General features: G+C 37.3%; 1 protein-coding gene across 1 annotated transcript; it reads left to right on the forward strand.

Annotated features, from left to right (window-relative positions):
• Positions 1-26,844, forward strand: ARMC1 (armadillo repeat containing 1; the record flags this gene model as incomplete). The annotated part of the gene is made up of 6 exons (XM_079533839.1): positions 1-180; positions 4,160-4,251; positions 22,364-22,553; positions 25,808-25,924; positions 26,013-26,087; positions 26,653-26,844. The coding sequence occupies exons 1-6, from the start codon at positions 7-9 to the stop codon at positions 26,842-26,844; spliced, it is 840 nt and encodes a 279-aa protein (XP_079389965.1). The 5' UTR covers positions 1-6.
• Positions 26,845-27,196: the final 352 nt, after the last annotated feature.

Raw genomic sequence — 27,196 nt, forward strand, 5'->3', positions numbered from 1 at the left:
GAAAAAATGAATTCCACAATGAGTGAGGAGCCTGATGCACTATCTGTAGTTAATCAACTCCGAGATCTAGCAGCTGATCCTTTGAATAGGAGAGCCATTGTTCAGGATCAAGGATGTTTGCCAGGTCTGATTCTGTTTTTGGACCATCCCAGCCCTCCAGTTGTTCATTCAGCTTTATTAGTAAGTATTCCAGAGATAAGTTTGTATGCCACTGGGACTCTTTGTTCCTTTGTTTCTGTGTCTTTAAACAAGTAATGTAAAAGATAAAGCCTGTTTTTATGTTAAATCACAATTCATTTTCACTCTTTTAAAAGAAGCACGCAATTCAAAAATTGTTTAGCATTATAGCATTATTCCAGGGGAATTCACAGTTATTGGAAGAGATTAATTTGCTTTGCGTTTTTTCCCTAATACAGCCATTTCACTTTCATTGTGGAAGGAGGTAAGCATGCTTAGATCTTTTTTTTTTTTTTTTTTTTTTTAAGAAGCTCTGGAGCTTGGTAAATATACACAATGATTTGAAATTCACGTAAGAAAAGGACCATATATCATAGGGCAGTTTTGGTTAGAGATGATTTCCCAAGGTCATGTAGTCTAAACCCATGGTCAAACTGAGACAAATTAGAACACGGTGCAGGATTGTATTTGTTTAGATGCCCCGCAGCATCTCAGGCACCCTGTTCCAGCATTTGCCCACCCTCATGTGATTTTTAAAACAAAAAAAATCAAAATCTGTTGATGTCTAATCCAACTTTTTCCATTTTCTCTTCATTTCTTGTCGAAGCCATAAAAACCAAAGTCCCGATTTCTCATCCTAAATACAAATTTTAAGAAGTGCATCTCTTTCACAAAAACAGGACAAAATAAAATCAAGATTTCCTTAGAACCCTAATTCAATTCTCCTAATAAGATTTTTAAGTTATTAAAAACTGTCATACACTCGTTTCATATTGTTTCTTTTTTTTTTTTTAATGTCATTGAATTATAAACAGAGCTCTGACTTACATTAAATTCTACATGATTTTCTGTACCACTAATATTTAGTCTGCACCACAGTTCTATATATTTTTTTCATTTATTTTACTTCCACAAGGAATATTTGTGAATTTCTTGGAACGATTCCAGTATTCTTTGGGGCACAAGGAGCAGCATCCCATAAGCCAGGAGATGTGTATCCTGCTAATTGGCTTTCAGAATAGCTTTGCCACAGCATTTGCCAGATGAAATGTTCTTCGCTGGATGACTTTTGAGTTGAGATTACCGTTCTTGGGAATATGTTGCACTGTTTGTCATTCTAGTGTAGGTTCCTTAGGTCATGGAGGGTTTTGTTTGGATATCTCTCTCCCTGTTCCTTCCTTTGCATTTTTGGGTTGCGTGTTCTCAAAGCCTGCATGAAACTTAGTAATCATTCTGTGATCACATTGCAAAAATTAACCCTACATTAAAAGAACTGAATTTACCAGATCAATGAAGGGTAATCCAGTATGCTGTATGATTCCTCAAACCCAGATATTACTGCAGTTTTGTGGTAAAGACATCTTGTTGGGTGAGAGACAGCTGTGTTGTTTTATTTAGTGGCAGCCTACAGGTAGAGTGAATTAAGGGGCAGGATTAAGAGGAGACCCCAACTGTAGTCAGAAATGCAGCACTTTGCTACGAAGCCAAATTTTTGTCTGCTACCCAAACTATTTGTGTTTGTGACTTCCTGAATCTCATAGGTACTGTAGCTTTTAATATCTTTGCTGACAGATTTTTAGTCATCCATATTGTTTTACCATTCTGAAATGTTTGCTCATTTTGTTTTTATTTTTCCAGCCATCCGTTCAAAAAAAGTCCTTCTATTCAAGCCGCAATCATTAAGTGTAATAATTTTCCATTAAGTTTATGCCCAGTAAAAAAAAGTATGGCACTGACTTTAATGAAACGTATTGTTTCATATTTATATATATACACACACATATATATATAAATATATTTATAATATATTCATATTTATTGTTTCATATTGATTCCCATAGCTGAAATTATGACTCCAACACATTGTTTATAATAATTTCCTATCTAACATTTTGATATGTTATAGGATCCATCAAGGAGAAATGTTTTTCTCCCTACATCCAGTTTCAGCTCAGTGCTTTCTTCTATCTGATCAAGGTGGAAATTTTTTTTTCTTCAGTTTAAATCCAGGGTTTTCTTTGTATGGTACATTTGTAATGATATATGATTTTGAATGTTTTCAGTAATAAAAAAAAATTGAAGCAAAGAAGGTAAAACCATTTTTTTTTCTTAAATTTGGACTAAAATTTTCAGAAATTGGACTCTGAAGTTAAGGAACTGCCTTAATATTTCAATTGTAATGATAAAAAGCAAGTATGGACTTACTAATTAATATGATGGAATCACTTGTGAGCTTTAAGCTAACATATATGTATTTTACTGAACAGAGGCTCCAATCAAAGTCCATGAGAATAATGTTACACTTCAGTAGATTGCAGTTTGTAAATATAAATGATCTGACTTCTTTGAAGGTGCAGATCTCTGCATCCCTAATGGAGTTGGAAAGCAAGTAAAAATTTCTTATGCTGAACAGCCAGGTCATTACAGTCACTCTGACAACCTTATCCCTTGCTCTGTTTTAGTGTAAGCTATATTTTTGTGTAAAGAATTTGTACATAAATGGAAAAGAAGCTGCCTACGTTTTGGCCCTTAATTATCTGCTTAGAGAAGGAGGGTATCATTGTCCAAAAGTATTACATCCTTGCTGACTTGCCTAAACAGACTACAAATATAGGATACATTTTCTGCAGTTAAGGATTCTTTTAATGTGCTCGTTAGTAGTTTAGAACTATCGTACAGGTGTTTTCTTAAATACTTCCAACTAAGGATGAATATACAGCATTTACAGGCTAGAATCATGATGTTGAACCACATCAGGAAACAACAGATATCTCATTTGAAGTTTGTAACACGTCACACAATAGTCAGACTTCCCCAAAAGGTAATTTTACCTATTATATGCTGGAGACAATTTAGAAAGAAAGAGAAGGGACTCATTATCTGTCTCTGAAGGGAGTAAGGAGCATGTTATTTTTAAATCAGCTAGTGAGCAGCGTAGTTATTATATGACTTTATTTAAAGAGTTAGTGCACTTCTAAATCTTGCTATCGCAACTAATTTTATAGCCCATTGCATTTGTGAATGGCAAGATTTTCTGTGTGTGGTTCTTGTACTTCCGTGACTAAAACAGATTAAAGCACAATGCAAAATACACTTTTAGAGGTTCCTCCTAAGAAGAGTTTGACAGCACTGATTATTGAGAGATGAGTTAGGAAAAGGACTTGAAATTTCAACTGCAAGGGTATTGTGTTAAGGGTAACCACAGTTACCCTTGTTGGCTGGAGTCAGCAATGCGAAGTTTTGCAAAGAGTTTACCTTGAAGGGCAAAAAGCCTTGGGCAACATGCAACTGATAGTTCCCAGCTGAGATAAAGGCAGCCTAAGCAGCTGATGGCTGCTGCTATATCCTTATTCTTGTACTTACGTGGAATGATTAATTACTCCAATGTTATAGGTATTTTAAACTTTATAAACCTTTTTTGCTCTTACTGTTTGCAGTATTGCAGTTAATCTTTAGAAGCTTAGAAATGTAGTAGATCTCTATTTCTGTGGGCGGTAGAAACTTGGTGGTGGTGAATCCATAGAACTGCTAGAAACACAGCATATGAAGAATTACATTAGATCTTGGAACACAGTGGTGTTGGCTGGAAGGGACTTCTGGATGACATTTACTTCAACTTTCTGAACTGCTTTTGTAGTGGGAAAAAAAAGTTTTCATAATGTCTAATCTGAACTTCTCTAATGACAGTTTTCCTTCTCCTTGTTATGTTGTCTACTGCTGTAGAAGAAGGTCATCTTTGTAAAGGCTCTCTGGGTTAATTGTAGACACTCTCTTAGTATAAGCAAATCTAGTCTCTCAGCCTTCTCATAGATTGGGTAGTCTTGCTTTCTGTGTGCTTGAGAATAAAACAATGTATTTAATATTTACAGCACATGATAATACTTTTACTAGAAGTGGCGTTGTGAATCTTTTGCAGATTTACAGTGATAAAAATAAACGATTATGTACTGGAAATGTTGCTGATTTGTCCTTTTTATTTTAGGCTCTCCGTTATTTGGCAGAGTGCCGTGCCAACAGAGAAAAGATGAAAGGTGAATTGGGTATGATGCTCAGCTTACAGAATGTAATACAAAAGTAAGTTTATGTTGAGTTGTTGTATCCAAAGACAGCAAAAACATAACATGCTGTTTCAAAGTAAAATTTCAACTATCATTTTGTGTTGGGAATTTTTATTATTGCATTCTTCCTTGTCGAAGTTGAGGTTGCAAGCAATGAATGCTCTTTGTTTTGAAGTCCCACAAAGCAATTGGAACATAGAACAGAATAAATAATACTTTGGAAGTCGTTTGCCAAACAACGGATTTCTGGCCCTTCTTAAAATCAGTAATTTTGTCTCACCCCTTTAGGTTCTTTTGTAACTCTTCTCATTGTTTTATAAAGGTTTCTTGCTCTAGTGCATTTAATGGAAATTACTGCAATTTGTCATGTTTTTCTTTTATTCCTACTTTTAGGAGGGGAAAGGGTATATGCAGTGCGTTTGTCTTGATATGTTTTAGAAAGCTTGTATCTACAGATTTGTGTTCAGGAAATGTCTTGCTGATGGAGAAGAAGTTAATGAGGTTTAAATGACAGGTTTTTGTATGGGTGTATAAAAATAATCAAATTAAGTCTTACAGTATTGGTATTTTTAAAGGACAAGAATAATTAAGTTAAAATACACAGAAGTCTCTACTTGCTACTTTATAGTAACAGTAAAATTGGAATGTGTAGGTAGTATTAGAAGCATTTTTTGCAGACCAGTTAGCCTTTAGTGTAGATTAGTTGTCTATTTAAAGAAGTTTCTTAGCATCTTATGTAATCCACAAGAAGATGGTGAAAGGGGAATAGTATTTGTTATCAGCTTCTGTAGCTTACATAATAGTACTGAGGAAACAGTCTTAATTAAAAATTTTGTTTAAATAATGTTATGGAAATTTCTTAGGCATCATTTTTTTTGTGTTTCAACTTGAAGCCTACAGAGGTTGGAAGCAAAGACAGGTAGCTCAGGAGCAACAGCAAAGAATTATCTGAGCAACCAGGGACTGGACTAGGAAAGCTAAGGTCCTGATAGAATTAAATCTGGCCAGGACATCAGGGCCAGCTGTAAGTACAGGGCTTCTGTAAGTATGCTACTGATAAAAGGAAAACTAGGGATAATCTGTTTTCTCTGATCAGAAACGGGAGAGTTAATTATCTGGGATATGGAAAAGACTGAGATTCTCAGTGCCTTTTTTGCCTCATTCTTAACCAGGAAGTGCTCTTTAGCCATGCTGCACAAGCTGCAGAATGCAAAGGCAGGGTGTGGGAGAATTAAGAGCTACCCACTGTAGAAGGTTCTGTGGTGATCTGAGGTGCACAAATCCCCCAGAACCTGGTGGGATGCATCTGCAGGTCCTGAGTGAAGCTGCTAACCCTACTATCTATCGTATTTGAGAAGTAGTAAGAGCCTGTTGAAGTTCCTACTGACTGAAAAGGGGAAAAATAACTTGTTTTTATAAAAGGAGAAAAGGAAGATTTGGGGAACCATGGACTACTCAAGATGATGGAGCAGTGAACTCTGTAACTGTGGTACATGGAAAACAAAGGGGTAATTCATGACAGCCAACATGGCTTCACAAATGACAAATGGGGACTGACAAATCTGGTGTACTTTTACAATGGTAGTACAGCATTGGGTGATAAGGGTAAAGCAACTAGTATCTTTTACCCAGACTAGTGCAAAGTATTCTGACACTGTCTCACATGGAATCCTTGTTTCTAAATTAGGGAGACATGGATTTGATGAATTGACTACTTGGTGGATAAGGAATTGACTGGTTAGTCACACTCAGAGAGTTCCAGTCAGTGGCTCAGTGTCCAGTGGCATTCCTCAGGGGTTGGATCCAGGACCTGTATTATTTAACACCGTTGTCGGTGACATAGACAGTGGGATTGAGTGCACACTCAGCAAGTTTACCACCAACACCATGGTGTGTGGTATGGTCGACGTGCTGGAGGGAAGGGGTGCTGTCCAGGGGGAGCTGGACAGGCTCAAGAAGTGGGCCTGTGTGAGCAACATGCAGTTCAAGAGGACCAGGAACAAGGTGCTACAACCCCAAGCACAGATATAGGATGGGTGGAGAAAGTATTGAGCCCTGCAGACAAGGATTTGGGATTGTTGGTGGATGAGAAGCTCAACTTGAAGAGGCAATTTGTGCCTACAGCCCCAAAAGTAAACCGTGTCCTGAGCCACATCAAAAGAAACGTGACCAGCAGGGCAGGGGAGGTGATTCTCCCTCTTTGCTTCACTGTTGTGAGACCCCGCTAGCAGTACTGCATTCGGCTCTGGGACCCCAAGCAGAAGAGGGACATGAACCTGTTGGAATGAGTCCAGAGGAGATCATGAGGGTGACCAGATTGCTGAAACACCTCTCCTATGAAGACAGGCTAAGAGAGGCAGGCTTCTTCCACCTGGAGATGAGGTATCTGGGGAGAGTTTGTGTCAGCCTTCCAGTACCTAAAAGAGGAAAGATGGGGAGAGACTGTCAGGGAGTGTGGTCCCAGAACATGGGGTAGGGACTTTAATCTGAATTAAATATAAGGAAGTAATAATTTACTGTGAATGTGTTGAGGCTCTGGAACAGGCTGCCCAGAGAAGCTGTGTTCAGGGCCAGGTTGGATGGGACTTTGTGCAGCCTGATCTACTGGGAGGTTCCCATGCTCATGGCAGAGTTTCCAACCACAGAGTTGGAACTAGATGATCTGTAAGATCCATTTCAATCCAAACCATTCTACGATTCAGAGATGAAAAGAGTATAAAGTTCAGAAACATGAAGAGGAGAGAAAAGTCAGTTAAAAACTGGGTATTTTGTAGATTCATTTTTTTCTAGAAAGCTCTTTGGCAAGAGTAAGAAAATACATTTGATTTATGTGCTTGTAACATTTGGAATGTGTGATATGATGAAAATTTAAATATGTAGCATCTTCAGACACAAGACTTTGTCGTGTGCTTGTCAGGATTTTAGGCTGTAATGCTGACAAGAAATGCTGAAGCTAAGTTTTGTTTTGCCCGGAGAAATATGGAGAAAGATAGTAAAAACTGCTGAGAAGCTAGATGAAAAATTGTGTCACAAAAAAAAAAAGTCTGTTTTTTTTTTTCTCTGTTAGAAAGTCAGTAGGGGAGACAGCAAGGTCTTCTTCAGTTTTGCTGTACAAAATGGAGAATTTCTCAGAAAATGTTGTTGTTCTTTGAACTGAAACTAAATATTAATAAATGCTTTGGTCTTAGTGACTTCATTCTATTCATTCCATTGTGCTTTCTGGAATCTGAATATCTAACTCATCACTCTAATCCATAACTTAATTGGGATTTTTGAGGATTTTTTCTGTTGTCTTCCAGAGCTCATTTATCTTGACAGGTGAAATGCATCCTGTGATGTGAATTGCCTTTTTATCAAGGATTTTATAACTGTCACCATTCACTTTCATTGATTTCTCTCTTATGTGAACAATATCCATGGGCTTTCCGTGTTCAGTGCTGAACTGTTATGAACTGTATTCCATCACTGATGGTATTACTGCTTCCCGAGCAGTGAAGGGTAGCCCACGTGCACAAAGAGTCAGGTTGACAACTATGCAGTTTGCATCCCTTAGACTTCATGCAGTTCAGCACTGAACTAACAAACACTACGCTTTGAATGTCAAGAGTTTTAGAATTCTAGTTCTCTTCTACTATGCTCATCTTGAAATTTGAGAGCTTCTTTCATCATTTAAGTGACTCTTGATGAGCCTTGAAACTCTTTACTGAGATTTTAGGTTTAGGAGTGGAATTTCTTGACAACTGTGTGTATCTCACCTACACCAAACTGATCTAACAGATCTGAAAATTTTGAATGGTTGATGCTATCAACTAGAAAATAGCTGGCTTGCTAATTAAGTTTGTTCTAACAGTACAGCAGAACTTCAGTAACAGCCCACAAACCTTTTGTTGAGAGTGAGATACAACCAATGGAAGAAAAATGTAGCGCTTATTTGAACTCTTTATCCTGTATGTAAAGTACTGTTTCCTTCAGAAGACAGTTTATGATGAAAATTGGAGCTGACTGCCACCTTTTTGTCTGAGAAGTGCTCTCTGTAGTGCATCACAGAAAATGGACAGGAAATAGTTACATGAGAGACATCCAGGTTTAACTGTAACTCTTTGAGGTACCAGCAGTTCTCATTTCACTGGCTTGGCAGTCCCCTAGTATTCTCAGATGAGCTTTGTGATACTCATTTACAGCAAGGGTTACAGGTTAGCTGTGAACATGCTGCCATTTCTTAAAATGATCAGTCAGCTCATTCCATTTCACATAAGGAATAAAGGATAAGTTTTAGGTTCACAGTCAATGACAATGATTTTTCAAAATGTAAGAATACTAGTTTTTGTGAACAGAAGAATAACAGATTTTAGGTTTAGAGACTGAAGTTTACAGGCTGTAGAGCAGCAATATGAAATGTCAGCTCTGAGGATTACAGAATAAAAATTTGAAAGGAGTGATATATATTTGGGATGCTTTTTCAAACTAAACTTGATGTGCAACTTGTGTGACTCTGAGATACTTCATATAAAAGGCTTTATAAGCTTCTGTGTTATTTAGGACATATGAGAAGCTGTTCAAGTTTCGTAGAATACTTCAGTACAAACTCTTTGAATATTAAAAAATCCCTTCCATACTTGCTGTATTTTTTTATCAGGGAAGGTTTTGTCTTTGTGCATCCAGATCTGCTTAGTTTTAGGTGAGGTTTGATGCATCTTTCCTTTGAGTTTTGCAGTTTAGAATAAGAAGTGTGGTGGGGAGAAATCTGACCTTTAAAATCCTTACATAGAGGATTCCAAATGTCTTTTTTAAATTGTTTTGTTATTATAAAAAATGCTTCTATTGAATTTGTTTGAGAACTTGTATGCGTACAAGCACGTGTATAAATAAATAAAAAGACAAGAGGTGGAAGTTCATTGAAGAGCTGTATTTCATTGCATTCTAGTAGTCATAGCAATTATTTAATATTGAAAACTAGTTTGGTTGCTGGCTTTATGAATTGTATGGAGTACTTAATGTGTCCGTATGGACTTTATAAAATGTTATTAGCAGCTTCTAGAATTAAAATTAATTAGGATTTATAGCCTACAAGGAAATATACTAATTTGTGTTCGGAGTGAAAATGACTTTTCGTGGACAGTAAAGGTCGAAGTTTATAATTTTTCTTGATCTTTATGAGTAGCATAATGAAACATAAATATAACTAACGTGTATTAAAAAATAAAACAAAAAACAATGAGTCAGTATACTGAATAGCTCTTATTATGGAATAGGAAATTATTGAGGGTAAAATTCCAATTACTTAGCTAAAAGAGCTTTTCAAGATAGTCTTCCTTTGCCAGGGTGTCAGATTTAACAAGCTGAACTAAATCCAGTGCATTAATCAGCTCTTTCAATTTATTACTTGCCTAAGAAGATTAGGGCAATTAATATGTGCTTAATTAGAGTCCCTTGCAGATATGGTAAAATACATGCAGTCTATAATTGCTGACTTCTTACTCAATTTTAATTTTTGGTTGTCTTAATTACCTATACTTTTTGAAAATTTAATTATTCGTTGAAACCAGCCAAGTTTAAATTTATGATGTCTGACAAAATAATAAAAAAAACCACAACCACAGCAGAGCAGAGTAGTATTTGCTGAAATAAAAGCAGCAGGAATGTAGTATCACAACAGGTTTACCATCATAGTTGTATGACATACTTCTTTGTCTCCTTTGTGAGAAAGGAAAAATGGCTGGGGGAGGACAGGGCAAAGGCCATGTATTAATTAACAAGAAAGCAAATTGCATCTTTAAAGGCATACAGGGTAGTGGAAAAGATGTTACCATATCATCACTGGCCACAGGATAATATTTGGGATGAAAATGTAGGTAAAAAATTCTGACAACTTTCCATGTTTACTATATTTAAGAATGTATGCTATTGATTGGAGTATTCTAATGTAAAAATGAGAAAGAGAGAGCTCTTTACAGAGGTTTTAATTTTCTGTACATTAATTGGTAATTTTATCATTCTTGGTCATTGTTGTGTGGGTTTTTTTGTTTGTTTAACATCAAAATGGAGAGATGACTGAGGCAATGGGTAATGGGAAGCTTGGTTCCGTTGCATGATTGTTTTTGAATTGTACCATACTTCTGATTCTGAGAAATTGATTTCTCTTGGAAAATCACTGTTATCACGTGTCTTAAATATTCCTTGAGCAGAAGGTTACAAAAATGTTGTTTCCAGAATTTAATTTACATTGCATCACTTAGATGTGTTCATCTTTTCCATACTTCAATTCCTGGCCTGGAAGATGCTCTATTCCCTGTTCTCTTTCCTGTTCTTTCCTTCCTGTTATCTTTCCAAGCATACTTGCTTTACCTGCTCTGTTTTATTTTGCCTATTGGAAGTTAAGTGCTTCTAGAAAATTACATCCCTGGTTGTTGGTGCATGGTGGTGATCTCTTTGGGTTGTGGGGTTCCAGTCTGTTCAGTGCTGTAACAACATGCTTGTTAATAATAGATGGTCACAGTAGGAGGATGCCTGCAGGCTGCTTCATTCAGGATTGTGAAGCAAAGTGGTCAAATATCCCGCTCCTCTGTGTCTAAGTTTCCTTAAGGAATGACTTTTTACCTATTTTGTTAATCTTAAATTCAGAAGTGGTTTATTTTTTTATTTTTGGCAAAGCATCTTGTGTCAAAAAAAACCCTCAGTCCCACAGACAGTGCAGTATTGGGAATTACAAGCAAAATCAATATGTCCTCTATAAATATAACATTGTGTTTGTTCTAAGTGGCTGAATACTACTTTTGTCTGCTAAACAACTTCCTGGTATTTGCAGATTATATATAGGAGGGATTGGAGGAATCAGGGAGCAGATGGGTTCAATGTCACAGGCAGTCTACCTCACTAAGACATGTATATATATATATATTATATATGTATGTCAAGGTTTTTGCTCTTTTAGTTTATAAGAGTCATGGCAAACTATAAAGAATTCAGTAATTGTTTTTAAAATGTTGTTTAAAATATTTTTGTATTCTTGTAATAGACAGTGTTACGAAAGCATAGGGAGCTATGAACTCAACACAGATTCAGGCACAGATGCAAATGATAACAAAACACAAAAAGCGTTTTTAGGTGGTAATAAAATGATGTGGCATCCAAAAAATTGGACTTCAGCTGTGGAATAATGGACTTTCTGGGAGAACGTTAATTATTTTTGTAGGATTAACCAAATACAGTGTAAAAGCTCAATAGATGAATGTCATTTGTAAGGACAGTCCAAGACTTGATGGCCAATGGTTTGGATAAAAATAGTCATTTAAATAGCGAAGTATTACTGTGGACTTATATTTTTCAGGGTTTAATGGAAGTTGGCAGTTAAAAACCTGTTCTCAACCATTATTCTGAGTGGTGCAGTTTGGGGGACGGTGTGTCACACTGATATTTTCTTTTGGTGTGTGTGCAGTTGGTTGCAGAAGAATCTGAATGTGTGACCAAATGGAAGGATCTGTACCCTGTGCACTATAACATGCAATGGACTTGTTTACTTTCAACATTATTCCTTTCATCTTGGGACTTTTCTGTAGTCAAAGTGGTATTAGTCAAGTCATCATCCTGGACTTCATCAGAAGAGGGGTGGCCAGCAGGGACAGGGAGGTGATTGTCCCCTTCTACTCTGCTCTTGTGAGGCCCCATCTGGAGTACCGTGTCCAGGTGTGGAGCCCCCGGTACAAGAAAGAGCTGTTGGAGAGGGTCCAGAGGAGACCACAAAGATGATCAGGGGAGTGGAGCACCTCCCCTATGAAGACAGGCTGAGGGAGCTGGGCTTGTTCAGCTTGGAGAAAAGAAGGCTGCGGGGTGACCTCATTGCAGCCTTTCAGTACCTAAAGGGAGCCTACAAACAGGAGGGGAATCAACTCTTTGAAAGGGTTGATAACAGCAGGACAAGGGGAAATGGTTTTAAGTTGAGGGAGGGGAGATTTAGGTTGGATGTCAGGGGGAAGTTCTTCACAGAGTGCTGGAACAGGCTGCCCAGAGAGGCTGTGGATGCTCCGTCCCTAGAGGTGTTCAAGGCCAGGTTGGATGGGGCCCAGGGCAGCCTGGTCTGGTATTAAATGGGGAGGTTGGTGGCCCTGCGTGTGGCAGGGGGGTTGGAGATTTGTGATCCTTGAGGTCCCTTCCAACCCGGGCCATTCTGTGATCATTTATTCTACTCAACCTGTTTGCTTACTGTGCTCTTCACAATCAGTACTGTGTCTTCTCTAGCCACTGAAGTGGTTGTTAACCGTGAAATTAGGCTTTTTGTGCATTTGTATTTTCATTCATGCGTTACTTTTCTGTAATTTCTATTAGATATTCCTCTCTCAGTTTGCTTTTACTTCCTGCTGTCCAAACTGCTACTTCTACGATACGACCTTCCACTTGATGTCTGGCATGTGCGTCGTGGCTGTTGGTTGTGTGGCTTTTCATTGTTTGGTCTCTGTCTCAGCAACCATGGTTCAATATTTATTTTTTGTGAAGAGTGGGCAACAATCGTAATTGCTTTCAGTGCTTTTTACTCAGAAGTGAAGAAATGAGTTGGGAATTTTGAAAATGATCTAGTAGTTTTTCACTATAGGCAAGAAATATCATGAAGAATATTGCAGAATAAAGAGGAGAACTTGGAAACTGCAAAAAATATCTGAAGTATAAAATACTGATAAGGATTTAAATATATTTGTGTTCAGTGTCTCAGCCAATTTCTTCCTTACTTAGAAACTTTCTGGAGCATAAAGTTAACTGTTTGACAAAGTAGTGTGAGCTTAAGGTGTTTTTTAATTCCTATTTTTTTCTGCAGACCTTTTGTTTAGACAAATAATGGTCTCTTGAAGCACTGTGGTTTTGAATGTTAAAAAATGAAGTTATTTGCAGTCTTGCAAGAGTCCTGTTGTACTAAACAATATAATCTGAATTTATATTTCAAAATCATGTACTATATGGCAATAAAAAAAATTACTATGGTGCTGAATTAAGTGCATCAAAACTTGTTTGATGTGACAATGCCAAAAGGAAAATGTTTTTGTAGTGGGATGCAGTACTGAGGTGGGAGGGAAAAGATTTTATGTGGATTGGCAGAAGAGACAGGAATAGTGGCAACTCAGGGTGCCTTTAACACTCAATAAACCTTGTAGTCAGCTGATGTTGAAGTATTTTAGAAATAGTGACCTTCACTGGTTACTATTGAGTTTACAAGAAAAAGTGCTGAGGTAGCTTCTTCAATGATACGCTGACTTTTCCTGACAGCTCACTAAAATAAAGAGCAAAGGAAGCTTAAGGTGCTTTGAAATGAAAATAGTAGATGTTATTGTCAAGTATTTAATACTGCAGGTGTGGGTTGACAGTATTGTAGTCTAGAGCCATTTATCTGTGAGAAGTATCTGTGAGATACTTACCTGTGTGAGGTTTCTCATCTTTCCTTGCCAGTATCAAATGTCTGCCTTTGGATTAAAGTATGCAGATGATGCTTGTCCCTAGCTTTTGACCTTCATGCGAAGTGTCTGTACAACAAAAAAAACAGAAACATGCTGTCCTTTTGGATAGCATTGAAGCTACTGGTAATATGGTTTGCTTTATAAAACAAAGGTAACAATAACCTCACAATTGCAAACAGGTAGTTTGAGATAAAACAAGATCTCTAAATTAGGCATTACTTTCAAAGTTACCTACTTCAAATTTCTGCTGAATAGGTATATATTAACTATATTGGCAAATGTATTTTTTAAAAAAAAGCAAAATAAGCCCATGCAGACTAAATCTATTTTTTTCCACCTCTACAGGTTGCTGTTGTAGTTGTTTACACAGGTTATGTTCAAGGAAACCTAAGTTTACAACCTTTTTTTTTTTTCACTTTGTCAAAAAAAAAAAATTCAGAGAAATAAACAGATGAAGCTTAGTAGTCAAAAATTGAGCTGCTTTTGAAGGCTTATAAGGATTTTCCATATAACAATGTACTATCATTGTGTATTATTATGTGACGAATTTAATGGCATTAGAATAGATGATAACACAACAAGTGGCATTTGTCTTCCTTCATGTTCCTAAAATCTTATGGACAGAGCCTAAATTCAGTACTACCAATATTCCTACCTGATTGCTACAGCATTGTTACTGGTAAGGATTACCTTTCTAATTCCAGCATTTGATATCTTGCACTGGAAAGGACCGAAGAGCAGTGTTACCCTTAAGATTTTAATGCCAATGCAATTTGCTGAAGCCATGTAATGAACATGATTTGTCATATAAGGCCATTAAATAATTACTGTTCATTAGCAGGCAAGATGTTAAAACTAGCTACTGTGAAATTTGAAGTGGAGTTTGTGTTTGTTATGCACACTCTTGTCTAGCAAATGCTATTCTGAAGCCTTTTGAGTTTAGTTGAGTAACAGGCCTTGATTTTTTTCCTTTTTTTTTTTTTCTTTTTTTGTGATGGAGAACATGTCCATATGGTAGAAAACAAGCTGTGGAAGATCAAAAGTTGATCTCCATTTAGCATATAAATAGCAAGAGTTAAACAAAATTGGATGAATAGATGGGTTAAGCATATGGCATATGTACAATGCTGTTATCCCATTCTTGTAAGTTTGTTCTCTTCTTGTGATCAGAGGACAATAGAATAAGTCAAGGGAACAGTCTAAGCATTAGATAATTATTCTGTTTGCTAGATGTTTAAGATTATATTGTGGTCGCTGACTTCACCGTAGCTAATGAATTGTACTGTGATTTTACTCAGATTTGCAACTTGTGCTAATACTACAGTGTAGGTTTGATTTTTGACTTATTTTTTTAAAAACAGTCTTGAGACCATCAATCACAATATTTACATGATATTTCTCTGATTTTCTAAGATCAGATTTAAGTTGAGCTGGAAGTGGCACTAGGCAATGCGATCTTCATTCCTAATGGTGAAGTATCTCTTGTTTTTAATACAAAATCCACCTGAGAACATTTGGTTTCCTTTTTCTTTTCCAATCTTTTCCCAACTTAGTATCTCGTGGTCAAGTGCTACTACACAAGTAGTGCAAGTAGAGACTGGAAGCCTAGCATCTTGCAGGTCTGGAAAGCTCTCTAGGAAAGTCTGTCTGTCCCTGCCTAGTTTACATTGTGTGCCAGCGTTGGAGTAAATAAAGGTGACGTATAGCTAGCACTTGGCTGATACCATTAGGGTGCTGTCACACGCACAACTGCACTCAGACATCGAGCAGTCCAGCTGCTTGATTTCTGGATTTAGAGGCTTGTGGTGCTGCAGCTCTGAGTGTCACTTCAGACTTCCCACTCCTATGGGCTCTTTTGTTTTCCCTATGAAATGATTTCTGATTGTTAACCCACTGCTATGCTGATATGCCTTTGGATAGGCAAGCATCCTGCTTTCTACATACTTGAGAATTCTGACTTATTTTAAAGAAAAGGGATGGTAAATCCTTCTCGACAACTGCTTTACAATGTTATCTGGCCTTTACTATCTGTTTTAGGGCTCAATGAAACTGAACAAGTGGTATACTGGAATGGGTAGCGTGGTGATAGCACCTTCCTGGGACTGTGTGAAAGTGTACGCTGAAGTAGTACTCCCTTTTGAGTTGCTTTCAAATGCCTTCCCTGTTGCCTGGAATGAGTCAGGAGAGCAGCCATATGCTTGTGAGACCAGCATATCATGGGATACACAAAAAGCACGCAAGAAAGAGCAACATTCTTGGAGATAAGAAAGAATCTTGCCCTGGCACTGGAGCAGAACAGCCCAAAAAACCCGCCAGATCAGATAACTGTCTTGAAACAGATTGCTTTTTCTCTAATACCATGCTCTTTCTTTAGGCTTGTCATTCATGCTCAAAGTTTTCATCAAAACTGTGTCAATCACTGTGTTTCACTTCTAGAATCAAGGATTAGTGTTTTTTTTTTTTCTCTCTCACAGAATATAGCAATTCTTTGCAATTTACTACTCCTTTAGGTAGCAGCAGTTTCTATCTTTGAATATAGGGAGAATGAACTCTGAAAGAAATTGGTCACCTGGAAATAAAATGTATCAATGGCCTTAAGGACATAAAGCAGTTGCATTTGCCCAATAAATTTGGAAAGGATTCGTGTCAATCCATTAAGTTCTGTCTTGTGCTTTTTTTTTTTTTTTTTTTCCATATAGGATACCACATTATATTTATTATAGAAATAAAATCTTGGAGTTGTTTTCACTTTCAGTTCACTTTCAGTTCATGTTAGATGTCTGTGAGTAGGCAATTTAGTATGGCATTCAGTTGAACTTTCTAAAGGTTTTCACAGAATCATTGGAACAGCTGAAGCTGGCAAGACCTTTAGGTCCATCTGGTACGAATCCTCCTTAAGCAGAGACACCCAGAGCAGGGTGCCTAGGCTCATGTCCAGGCAGCTTTTGGAGAAGGGTGAGATTCTGTATCCTCTCTAGGCAACCTATGCCAGTGCTCAAGCACCATCGCAGAGAAAAAAAATATTTCCTGATGTTCCAACATACACTCCTGTATTTCTGATTGTGCCCATTGATTCTTGTTCTTTCACTGGGCACTGCTAAAGAGAGCCAAGCTCCATCTTCATTGCATAAAATCACCCCTAGCCTTTCCTTCTTCAGGTTGAACAGTCCCAGTTTTGAGCCTACTTGGACGCAGCACTCCAGGTGTGGCCTCACCAGAGCTGAATAGAGGGGAAGAATTACATCCCATCACCTGACAAGATTTTGCTTAACGCAACACAGGATACCACTAGCTTTCTTTTTGTCAAGAGTATGCTGCTGGCTCATGTTCAAATTGGTGTCCACCAGCACGTTTTGCACCAAGCTGCTTTCCAGTTGGGTGGCCACAGCATGTACTTAGGTCAGGGGCTGATCCTTTGCAGGTGCAGGACTATGCACTTCTTATTGAACATCATCAAGTTCTTGTCCGCCCATTTCTCCAGCCTGTCAAGGTCCCCCTGGATGGCAGCACAATCCTCTGGTGAGTCAGACGCTGTCCACCCAGTTTTGTTTCATCTGCAAACTTTCTGAGGGTTCACTCTGTCATCCAGACCATTAGTGAAGGTGTTGAACAGAACTGGACCTTTTATTAACTGCTGGGTTATGCGGCCTGCAATCAGACTTTGTGCTGATCATTGCACTCTGGGCCAAGTAAGACTTATCTTTGGTATATCAATGCTGACTGCTCCTGATCACATTCTCCTTTACTTTCCTGGAAATCGATTAGGATTGATTAGGGTGTTCCACCACTTTCCCAGGGATTGACCACCTTGTAATTCTGTGGGTCCTCCTTCTTGCCTCTGTTGAAGATAAGTGTTAATAAGAGTTGCTTTCCTCTAGTTCCCAGGCACCTGTCCCAGCTGCAGTGATGGTTCAAAGATTTTCAAGAGCCTTGAATTCTCATCACAAACTGATTAAATACAACCAAAAGCACTGTCATTGCATAAGTGTGTCTGGGCTTTAAGTATGGAATTAAATGACACAAGTCTTTTTGATAGTATTTGAGATGTTACTAAATCTTTGGCAAACCCTCTTTAATTTGAAAATCTCCCGTGTCTGGGTTAAAAGCTCAGTAGATCATTCTAATGAAATTCCATTATAGTATTTCTGTTACCAGTTTAGCTAATATTTGTTTAAAGCATAATGTATGCCATTAAGGAAACGAATATGGTGGTTTCTGTGCATTTTCGCAGGGTCTGCTGTACTTCGAGCAGGGTTGTGGTTGCATCTGTTCCTCCTGATTCTGGGGTGCATATGTGCATATGTTTATATTAAATAAACGTGTATATATATATATATGCAGAATTATAGAAAGGATAGAGTAGGTTCTCTGTACATGCACACGCATATATAAAAATACATAAAATACATATATAAAAATATATAAAAGCAAATATTTGTGTCCTGTATTTTCCCATTTTGGAGAAAGACTCTTTCATTAGTCTTTCTCAACCTTTATCCTTCCAAAGGAGGAAACAACTGTTTACATTTACATCAGATATGACTATACTGGGAGGACTATTAGGCACATTCTGTTATCATTTATGATGCTGTATGTAGATCACATGCTGATGATACAACCATAGTGCTATGTGCTACATACTCATTCTGTCCAAGCATACATACTTTACACACATCAAATAACCTTTGGAGTTGTGGCCATTAGTTCTGTATTAAAATATTAAGTCCTGATTTTAAAAATATCTTATGTTAAAAACATCTGCAGCACTTGGACCGTGTTTGTAGACTTATTTTTAATTTCAAAGAAAATGAGAAATGTTTCTTCTATCCTCTTCTCACAGATACAGCACATGTCACTTGGATTCTGTGTCCATCATACTTACACAGCCAGTTTTGAGTGAGCATAATGGAAGGACAGGCAGCAATCTAGGATGACAGGAATTCAAGAAGACAGTTAAAATTAAAGGTTTGGGTTTCTGACAGGCATCTTCTAAATCTTGCTGAAGTAATGTAAGATGTTATCGCCAACTCTTTCTCTCACTTTACTGCAGCCAGAGATGATCGTTTCCCTAGCAGCAGAAGACTAGGTACTACATAGTGACTCAGTAATAGTTTCCTACACCTTCTGTGGTGATGAAGTACCATTCAAGAGGAATGGCAGAAAAATAAGCAGAAATTTGCTTCTGCTGCTGTGGCAATGTTGGATTAGATGGTGATGAATACGGGCGTCAAAAATCACTAAAACACAATTGATGAGAGGGCTTGTGATGGTGTCTTCGGTACTCTCTTCTTTTAAGGTTTCATTTTTTTCCTCATTTCAGGCAACAAAACCACAGCCCATATGTCAAGTTTATTTTTGATGCTTTTGTTACTTTAATATTTTTCAATTTTACATGTAGTTTCATTGTTTTTTGTCTTGTTACATATATAACATGTACATACATATATATGTGCATAAAAACATTGTTGAGCATTTGGCTTTACACTAGAGAGGGTTTTTTATACTTGTTTTATTTACAGATCGATGTTTATCTAAGGGAAATCAAGGTTTCTTTTGTTTTCATAGCTGTTGTGTATATTGCTTTAATGAATGTGTAACTGACTGATGCAAAACTTCTCTTAACTCATTTTTCCAGTACATTTGATTATAGAAGGCTTTGTGGGAGATTTTGTTGTTTTTTGTTGTAACTGAATTGCTGAAAGTATGTGCATTAGTGCAAAATGAAACTGTGTGTGTTATTTTATTGTTATTTTTGAGATTGTCTTGCAATCTGACATTCTTATGTCACATATTCTTATGTCATTTGTAGTGTGTGAACTTCAGGCTCTTTTCATTACACAGTCGCTCATTTAGCTCAACAGATTCTACTCTTAAAAGTAAAATCTTGTGTTAGGGACTTTTTTAAATGTAGAAAGGATAATTTGTGTTATCATTTGTAACTTAGTGATAGATGGTATTAGTCTTTCATGTAAAAATAAAGAAAATTATTTGAGTGTGTACACATATCTACCTGCATAGACTTGTTTTGGGAGTAACTTAGAGTGCTTGTATCAAATAAGAGCAGCAGGCTGGAGAGTTGGGTGGGAAAGAACATGAGGGGGTTCACCAAGGTGCGTGCATCTGGGGGGGAGTAACTGCACGCCTCAGTAGAGCTTATGGGCTGACATGCTAGAAAGAAGCTCTGCAAAGAAGGACCTGGGGGTCCTGTTGGACAACAGGTTGGCCATGAGCCAGCAGTGTGCCCTTGTGGCCACGAATGCCAATGGGATCCTGGAGTACTTTAAAAAGAGCTGCCAGCAGGTTGAGGGAGGTGATCCTGCCCCTCTGCTCTGCCCTGGTGAGGCCACATCTGGAGTACTGTTTCCAGGTCTGGGCTTCTCAGTTCAAGGACAGGGAGGTTCTAGAGAGAGTCCAGCAAAGGCTACAGAGATGTTGTGGGGCCTGGAGCATCTCCTGAGGAAGGGCTGAGAGAGCTGGGACTGTTGAGCTGGAGAAAACTGAGGGGAGGATCTTATCAGTGCTTATAAATATCTAAAGGGTGGGAGTCAGGTGGATGGGTGCCCAGTGAAAAAAGGGACAATGGGCACAGGCTGGAACACAGGACGTTCCATACAAACATGAGGAAGAACTTTACTGTGAGGGTGACAGAGCACTGGAACAGCCTGCCCAGAGGGATCATGGAATCTTCTTAAGAGATACTCATAACTCACCTGGATGCTTTTTTGTGCAACCTAGTGATAGGGAATCTGCTTTAGCAGGGGAGTTGGATTTGATGATCTTCAGAGGTTCCTTCCTACCTCTGTGATTCTGTGATTCTCTGTAACTCACTTGATAGGTACGTAAATACACATGTGTATATATATATATATATATATTTTTTTTTTGATTGCAGGAATTTGTAAAAACTAATGTCTGAGTGAATTTCTTAGTGTTTTGATAAGGTGTCACTTCTACACAAGCTAGTTTATTACTATCTCAAGACATCAGCTTGCATGGCTTTGCTGTTAAACTTTATCACCTGTTACTTTGTCTTGTGAATTACGGAAGGATCAAGTTGAAGTCTTTGTGAGTTTTCAGCACTTGTTTCTGTTGAATTGATTTAAGCATTTTATTTCCTTGGTTGAAAAGCAGAATGTAAGCATGTATTTAAAAAGTGCACATGTGCTAAATTAGGTTTAGGTAATGACTTGGTATTCCATCTATTTTTCCTTGAATTCTAATGCTTACTAATGTTCTGAGTGACCACAAGAACTCAGGTGTACTTCTCTGAAGTGGTGCTGCCTAATCAATGTGCACAGAAAGAAAAGGAAAGAAGGCTAACTGGTAGCCCTGCAGGTTGTGAATTCAGAGTATCACTAAGGTTGGAAGAGGCTGCTATGATCATGTACTCCAGCGGTCAACCCATCCCCACTATGCCCACTAAGCCACGTTCCTCGTGCCATATCTACATGGCTCTTGAACATTTCCAGAGATGATGACTCTCTTGCTTCCCTGCACAGCCTGGAATGCATTACCACTCACTGAGAAGAAATTTTTCCTAATCTCCAACCAGGTCCTAACGTGCTTGCTTCACTGTTCTTTCTTGGCCATGTGTTAGGATGGAGAAGATGTTTAACGTATGGTAGTTAAGAAAGTAAAATAGGAAACAAGAAAAACAATTCCAAATGTACTTGTTAATTATTTGGTCTTTGCTAAACAAAACAGTGAATCACAGATTCACTGTTTTAAGATTAATTGCATGCTCATGCTATAATAATTTTGTTTCTGCACGTGGATTTAAATCAGTGTAGTAGTGTAATTAAAACAAGAATGAGTTTGGACAGTGGATTCATATTCTTTATTAAAATTAATTTTCATTAATCATAAGAAATTATTGTATGTTCTATTTGTATTTTTCTATTTGAAAAGTGCATATCCTTTAGATTTTTAAGATAATCTGGGATTCTACTTTGCTGTTGTTGCTCGGCAACTTTTGAGAAGAAGACATTTGCGAAGGTTACAGTTCCATGGAGAAATAATTTTTGTTATGTAATGATGAAAGTGGGAAAAAAAGTATCTCAAAACGATTGAGGCTTTTTATTTAAAAACAAACAAACCTCCATGTGACTGAAGTAACGTTAGTGTGCCGAGAATCTACTGCTGCTTTTTGTTTCTGGTTGTCCAGCTAATGTAAACTGTATTCATGTAGTTTAAGAACCATGATTTGTTTATGATTATGTAAGAATTAAAGCAGCTTTAAAATTTGGAGAGTGTGTAATAAGGAAATAGATTTCTGTAATTCCAAGCCCCGGTAAAGTTTTAGTCATAGTTTTTGGTCTCTCATTTGTATGATGCCTTGTAAGGAGTTAAAACAAGCATGACCGAGTTCTGTTCAGTTGAGAGTGCTAAAATGTGAGTGGAACAGGAGCTCATGAGTATAAAAGTGGCCTAAACACTCATTTTCAGCTAGATTCAAATGACAGAAAGTGGTTGAATATGCCATTCACTGACTGCAGTACTGTTGGATTTTTGTTGTTGTTGTTGTTTCCTTTTTAGAAGTCCATTTTAACATTTTTGCTATGTATTGACTGTGTAATTGCATTTCTCTAGCATGTGGAATATAGTATTTCAGTTGCTAGGACATAAGCGATAGCTGGAAAACTAATGTAAAAATAAACCTTTATACACCTTAATCCCTTTTTCCTTAAGGACCACTACACCTGGAGAGACTAAACTTCTGGCTTCTGAAGTCTATGACATCCTTCAGTCTTCCAACATGTCAGATATGGACAATGTGAATGAAATGAATTATCGTCGACGGAAAGCTCAGTTTTTCCTTGGCAGCACAAATAAACGTGCTAAGACAGTGGTTTTACATATCGATGGCCTTGATGATTCGGTAAGGAGACCCTCAGCACTTGTGTAAATAAGGCATACTGTACTGAGATGTGTTCTGCACACACAAGTGATGTGTTTCAGGTAGTTGTGTGTGTGATATCATCAGCAGTTTCATTGAATTATGTTTCATACCACAGGATTGATACAAAATCTTGCATAAAGTGAGCATACTCAGAATGTCTAAAGACATTTGTAAGGCAAGTTTCCTTTTTCAACTACTATAAAAACCATTTTCTTCCCGCTTTTCCTTTCTTTTCTTCTTCAAGAGAGAATAGAATAAACAAGGTACCTTCAGCAGTTTCACTCAATGTCTTGTGCTTGTAGCAATCTTAAAAAAAGTTTATTTACATGTAAGAGATCTAAACAGCTATTTCTTTATTTGCCTTAATTTGGAAACACTGGCATTTTCTTTGAGTTGGTTTTGCTACATCTTTTCACTGACTGTGAGATCTTTTCTACTGTAGTGACCAGAATGGCATTTGAGTTAATGAGGTCTCACTGAGTCTTTATATAATGTCAGAATTACTTCTACGGATTTATCTACCATACCCCTGTAGATAACACCCCAGGGCCATGTTTGCCTTTTTACGGCTGCCAAACAGCATGTAGACTGTTTAAGCATGTTATCCACAAGTGCCCTCCGGACTCTGTATCTTTGGTTTTGTACCCATTTTAAATGATCAGACCTGATCCTTTGCTTTGTTGCTTTACGTTTTGCCAAGTAAGCGTGTCCACAAGCCCAGTTCATCAACAACATGCCCGTCGTACTGTTTTCGTAAGACCATAGTTAATTGCTTTAGGAATAACATGCTGTTGTAGCTCACTTTATGCAAAGTAAATATTTTTTGCAGTTTTGTCTGTCCACTGCTTGCTCTGCTTAGAAAGGCAGTTGTTTTTTGTACTCTGAAGTGTCTGTTTCCTGTTTTGTTATTTTTTTGTTGATTTTTTTTTTCACTGGGTGGTTTTTGTTTTTACGCTTGTAATTGGTTTATTTATTCATAGGTTTCTCCAAGAAAGAAATTTCATCCACTTTGACTGTGAGTTTAGATGTGCGAATTGTAGTTCGATTCTATCTTAAAATCATCTTTATGTGTACTTTGACAAATGGAACCTAGGCAGATATGTGGAGTTTTATGTTTCAGGTGTTGAGACAAAGGTATTCGCTTTTCGTCTTAAAAAGTGCAAGAAATTTTGATATTCAGATCCAGAGAGCAAAACTACAGGGTTCTGTTGTTGCCTGGAGCACACCAGCATGCTTTCTTAGCTCATTGTTGAAGAAAAGAACAATCTGACTGTGTGCTAGCTGGAGATATGCAGTGTAAATAGCTCTGTATTTCATCAGTTGATTAAAGAAATACTAGTGATACTCCAGATTCCCATCCAATGGTTAAACATCCCTATAGTGCTGTTAAAAATGTCGGACTAAGTTGGGGACTTGGAAAATGATGAAAGATGTGAACAATAAAAGCAGCTTAGTTTCATTCAACACTTCATACCCACCTTAACCAGCAAAGAGAGTTAGCTGAGTGTCAGGCAGCATAGCAAATAAATGCAGGGCAGTAAACACTGTGTTCTCAATTTACCTCTGGGTTTTTTCAGTCATTTGGATTAGAGACAAAAAGCTGCTGTTAGGGAAGATGACAACTCCTAACGTTTCTGTGTATTTCAAAACCTCAAATAGTAAGTATTGATTACTTCAGCAGGAGAGGGGAAAGGTCAGTTGTTATTTAGTGTGCAGCAGGATGTTTTTGTTCTAAGGTCTAATTACCAAATTAGATAATAAGCTTGAAAATTAAAAGAAAAGAATAATGAAGCAGTAGTTCAGGAATTATATTTTGATGGATTTTGTGCCTCATTTGCCAAAGTTAGACATACTTTTCAAAAGACATTTGTTCAGCAAAGCTGGAAGATTCCAAACTACTAGCTTGTTGAGGGTTCTGAATAGATGTTGGTAAGTGTTATCCTTAAGAAGTGTCTTCAAGAAGATGAATTACCTGATCACTGAAAACCTTGTTGTGAATTAAACTGAGGTGCCTAAGGCAACTTAACTTGGGATCTCAGTCAAGTTCTATTACAGCATTGCCATACAACTGTTATTTATTTAGGCCAAGAAGCTACAAATGAGTTGCTTCTTGTGTCTAAAAGGAGTTTAGACATTCACTCGTGGAAGGCAAACTGTGATCTTTGCATCAGATACTTCTTTTGTATAATAAATGCAGCCTATCTGACAATGTTAATTTTTATTGTCAAAAATGTTAATTGTTTCAGTACATAAACTTATACAAATGGATTGTTTCATTGTGTAGGTTGAACTACTGACAACAAACTGATTCAGTCAGTTGTTGGAGAGATTAAAATAAGTTTGTTGGCTTTTTGTGCATGAAACTGTACCCGGTACTGACCAGTAGGTATTTGGGAACTAACATTAATAAGCTTTGAAATAACTTAGCATTTAAAACGCCACCAAAGCTTGGACTAAAAGTTAAACACATCATTATTTTGAACCTTGTAATACTGTCAGTTCATTTCTGATATAGTGCATCTTTCCATTTTTTCCCTTGTGTGCTAGCAGTCTCTCCAAATATATTTTGCTCCCTTCTGTTACAGCTGTCTTGTCATGCAAATACTAAGAGGAAAGAAAAATAGAACATTCAAAGATAATATAGAACAGATGCAACTAGTACAGATCGATGTAATGCTACAGCACAGTAGGCGATGTCACTTGCTTTAAACATAACATTCTAAGGGTCATCAACCAAATATTTTCCCTTTTGAAATAATGCTGTGTAGTGATGTCCATGAGCTGCCACAGTCGAAGCAACTGCAAGATAGAACAGCTGCTCTGATGCTTTCAGTCAGTATGGATGCAAGGTGTCTGATAAATAGCAACTTAAACACTAACTACTCATCAATGAGCACTTCAGTCAATCAGAACTTAACCAGAGGGGACTGTGTTGCTGATCATACGGAGAAAAACATTCTTTGCTTTTCAGCATTTTTCTCTAATTATTTACAGTTGATTCCATCCTTCTTTGATTTCTAAAGTGTAAGCAGTTTCTTTTTTTTTTTTTTTTTTTTTGTGACAAAAGAATCTAATATTTGTGTGCATAAATATGTGTCTTAGTTTTTCTGTTTTACATAATTGCTGTTGAATAGCTACCTGCCTTCAGATGTACAGGAATTCCTTAGCGATTGTTAGCTTTTACGTACTGTATTGTGTAAATACTTCATATGTGGGGCCTTTTTTTTTCCTAGTCTCGAAGAAATCTTTGTGAAGAAGCTTTGCTGAAAATTAAAGGTGTTATTAGTTTTACATTTCAAATGGCTGTTCAGAGATGCGTGGTCCGAATTCGCTCAGACTTAAAAGCAGAGGTAAGTGCTCAGTAATTCTCCAGATCCTCGCATTATTGTATTTTTGTTATGTTAAGTTCTTGATTATTTTTCTTTGCACTTGTTCTAGGCTTTGGCAACAGCAATAGCATCAACCAAAGTTATGAAGGCACAGCAAGTTGTAAAAAGTGAAAGTGGTGAGGAGGTAGGATATGTCTCTCTCTAAATAGAAATTTCTTGACTCCTGAAATTTCTTGACTTTGCTTCACTCTGTTTCTAATATAAGCACCACTGTGTCCATAACACTTGATGCCATGCAAAATCTTGTAACTGGGTCTCATACCCACCTAAGGAGAACAATATGTCAGGACATGTGTACATAGAACACTTTTGTAGAACTTATCATTGAACTATTTAGAAAAAGGACAAAAATACAGTAATCTTTTCTCTCCTTAATTATGTTTTCTTGATATGAAAAGAATCAGATTAAAAAACTTTTTTTTGTAGCATCAATTCCTGACATGTTTTAATTTCATAACTATAGTAGAAGACTTACAGCTGTTGGAGTTGTATCTTTCTTCCATGTTAAGCCAGAGCTTTTTGTGTATATCTTCCAAGCATGGTAGATTCTAGATGTGTCAATTTCTGTACTCACTGTCTGGGCAGGGAGTCTCACAGTATCTATGCCTATAATCCTGAATATAAAACTTCCATTTTTTTCTTTCAAGTTGCAGCATTTGACATGATTTTAATCCCTTATGTTTCATCAGATGCTAGTTCCGTTCCAAGATACTCCAGTGGAAGTAGAACAGAATACAGATCTACCTGAGTATTTACCAGAAGATGAAAGCCCTAGTAAGGAACAAGATAAAGCAGTGTCTCGTGTTGGGTCACATCCAGAAGGTGCAGCAAGCTGGCTCAGCACAGCAGCAAACTTTCTATCCAGATCTTTCTACTGGTGAACTTGTGTTTGGTGTTAAAAGACTGTGTGAGCCAACAGGGGGGCCAGTTTTCCATTGGTGTGGTGAACTGCCAAGTGCAATTTGCAATAAATTATCACAAAAATTTTAGATTACGCAAATGTATGCTGCATTTTACATTTTATTGGACATTTGACCTGACAGGACAGGGGTCAAAGGACAGAGGCCTCCAATCAAATTGTTCCTTTATTTGTTTTTCATGTAGATTTTATTGCCTCACTTTTTTTAAAAAATGGGTCCACTATTATATACCAGACATTTATGTGTATAGAGCTTTAGGTTTGACTTCACATAAAACACATGATGGGGAGAATCCATTTAACTTAAGACTCAG

Source organism: Tetrao urogallus (assembly GCF_951394365.1).
Source record: "Tetrao urogallus genome assembly, chromosome: 3".
Lineage (NCBI taxonomy): Eukaryota > Metazoa > Chordata > Aves > Galliformes > Phasianidae > Tetrao > Tetrao urogallus.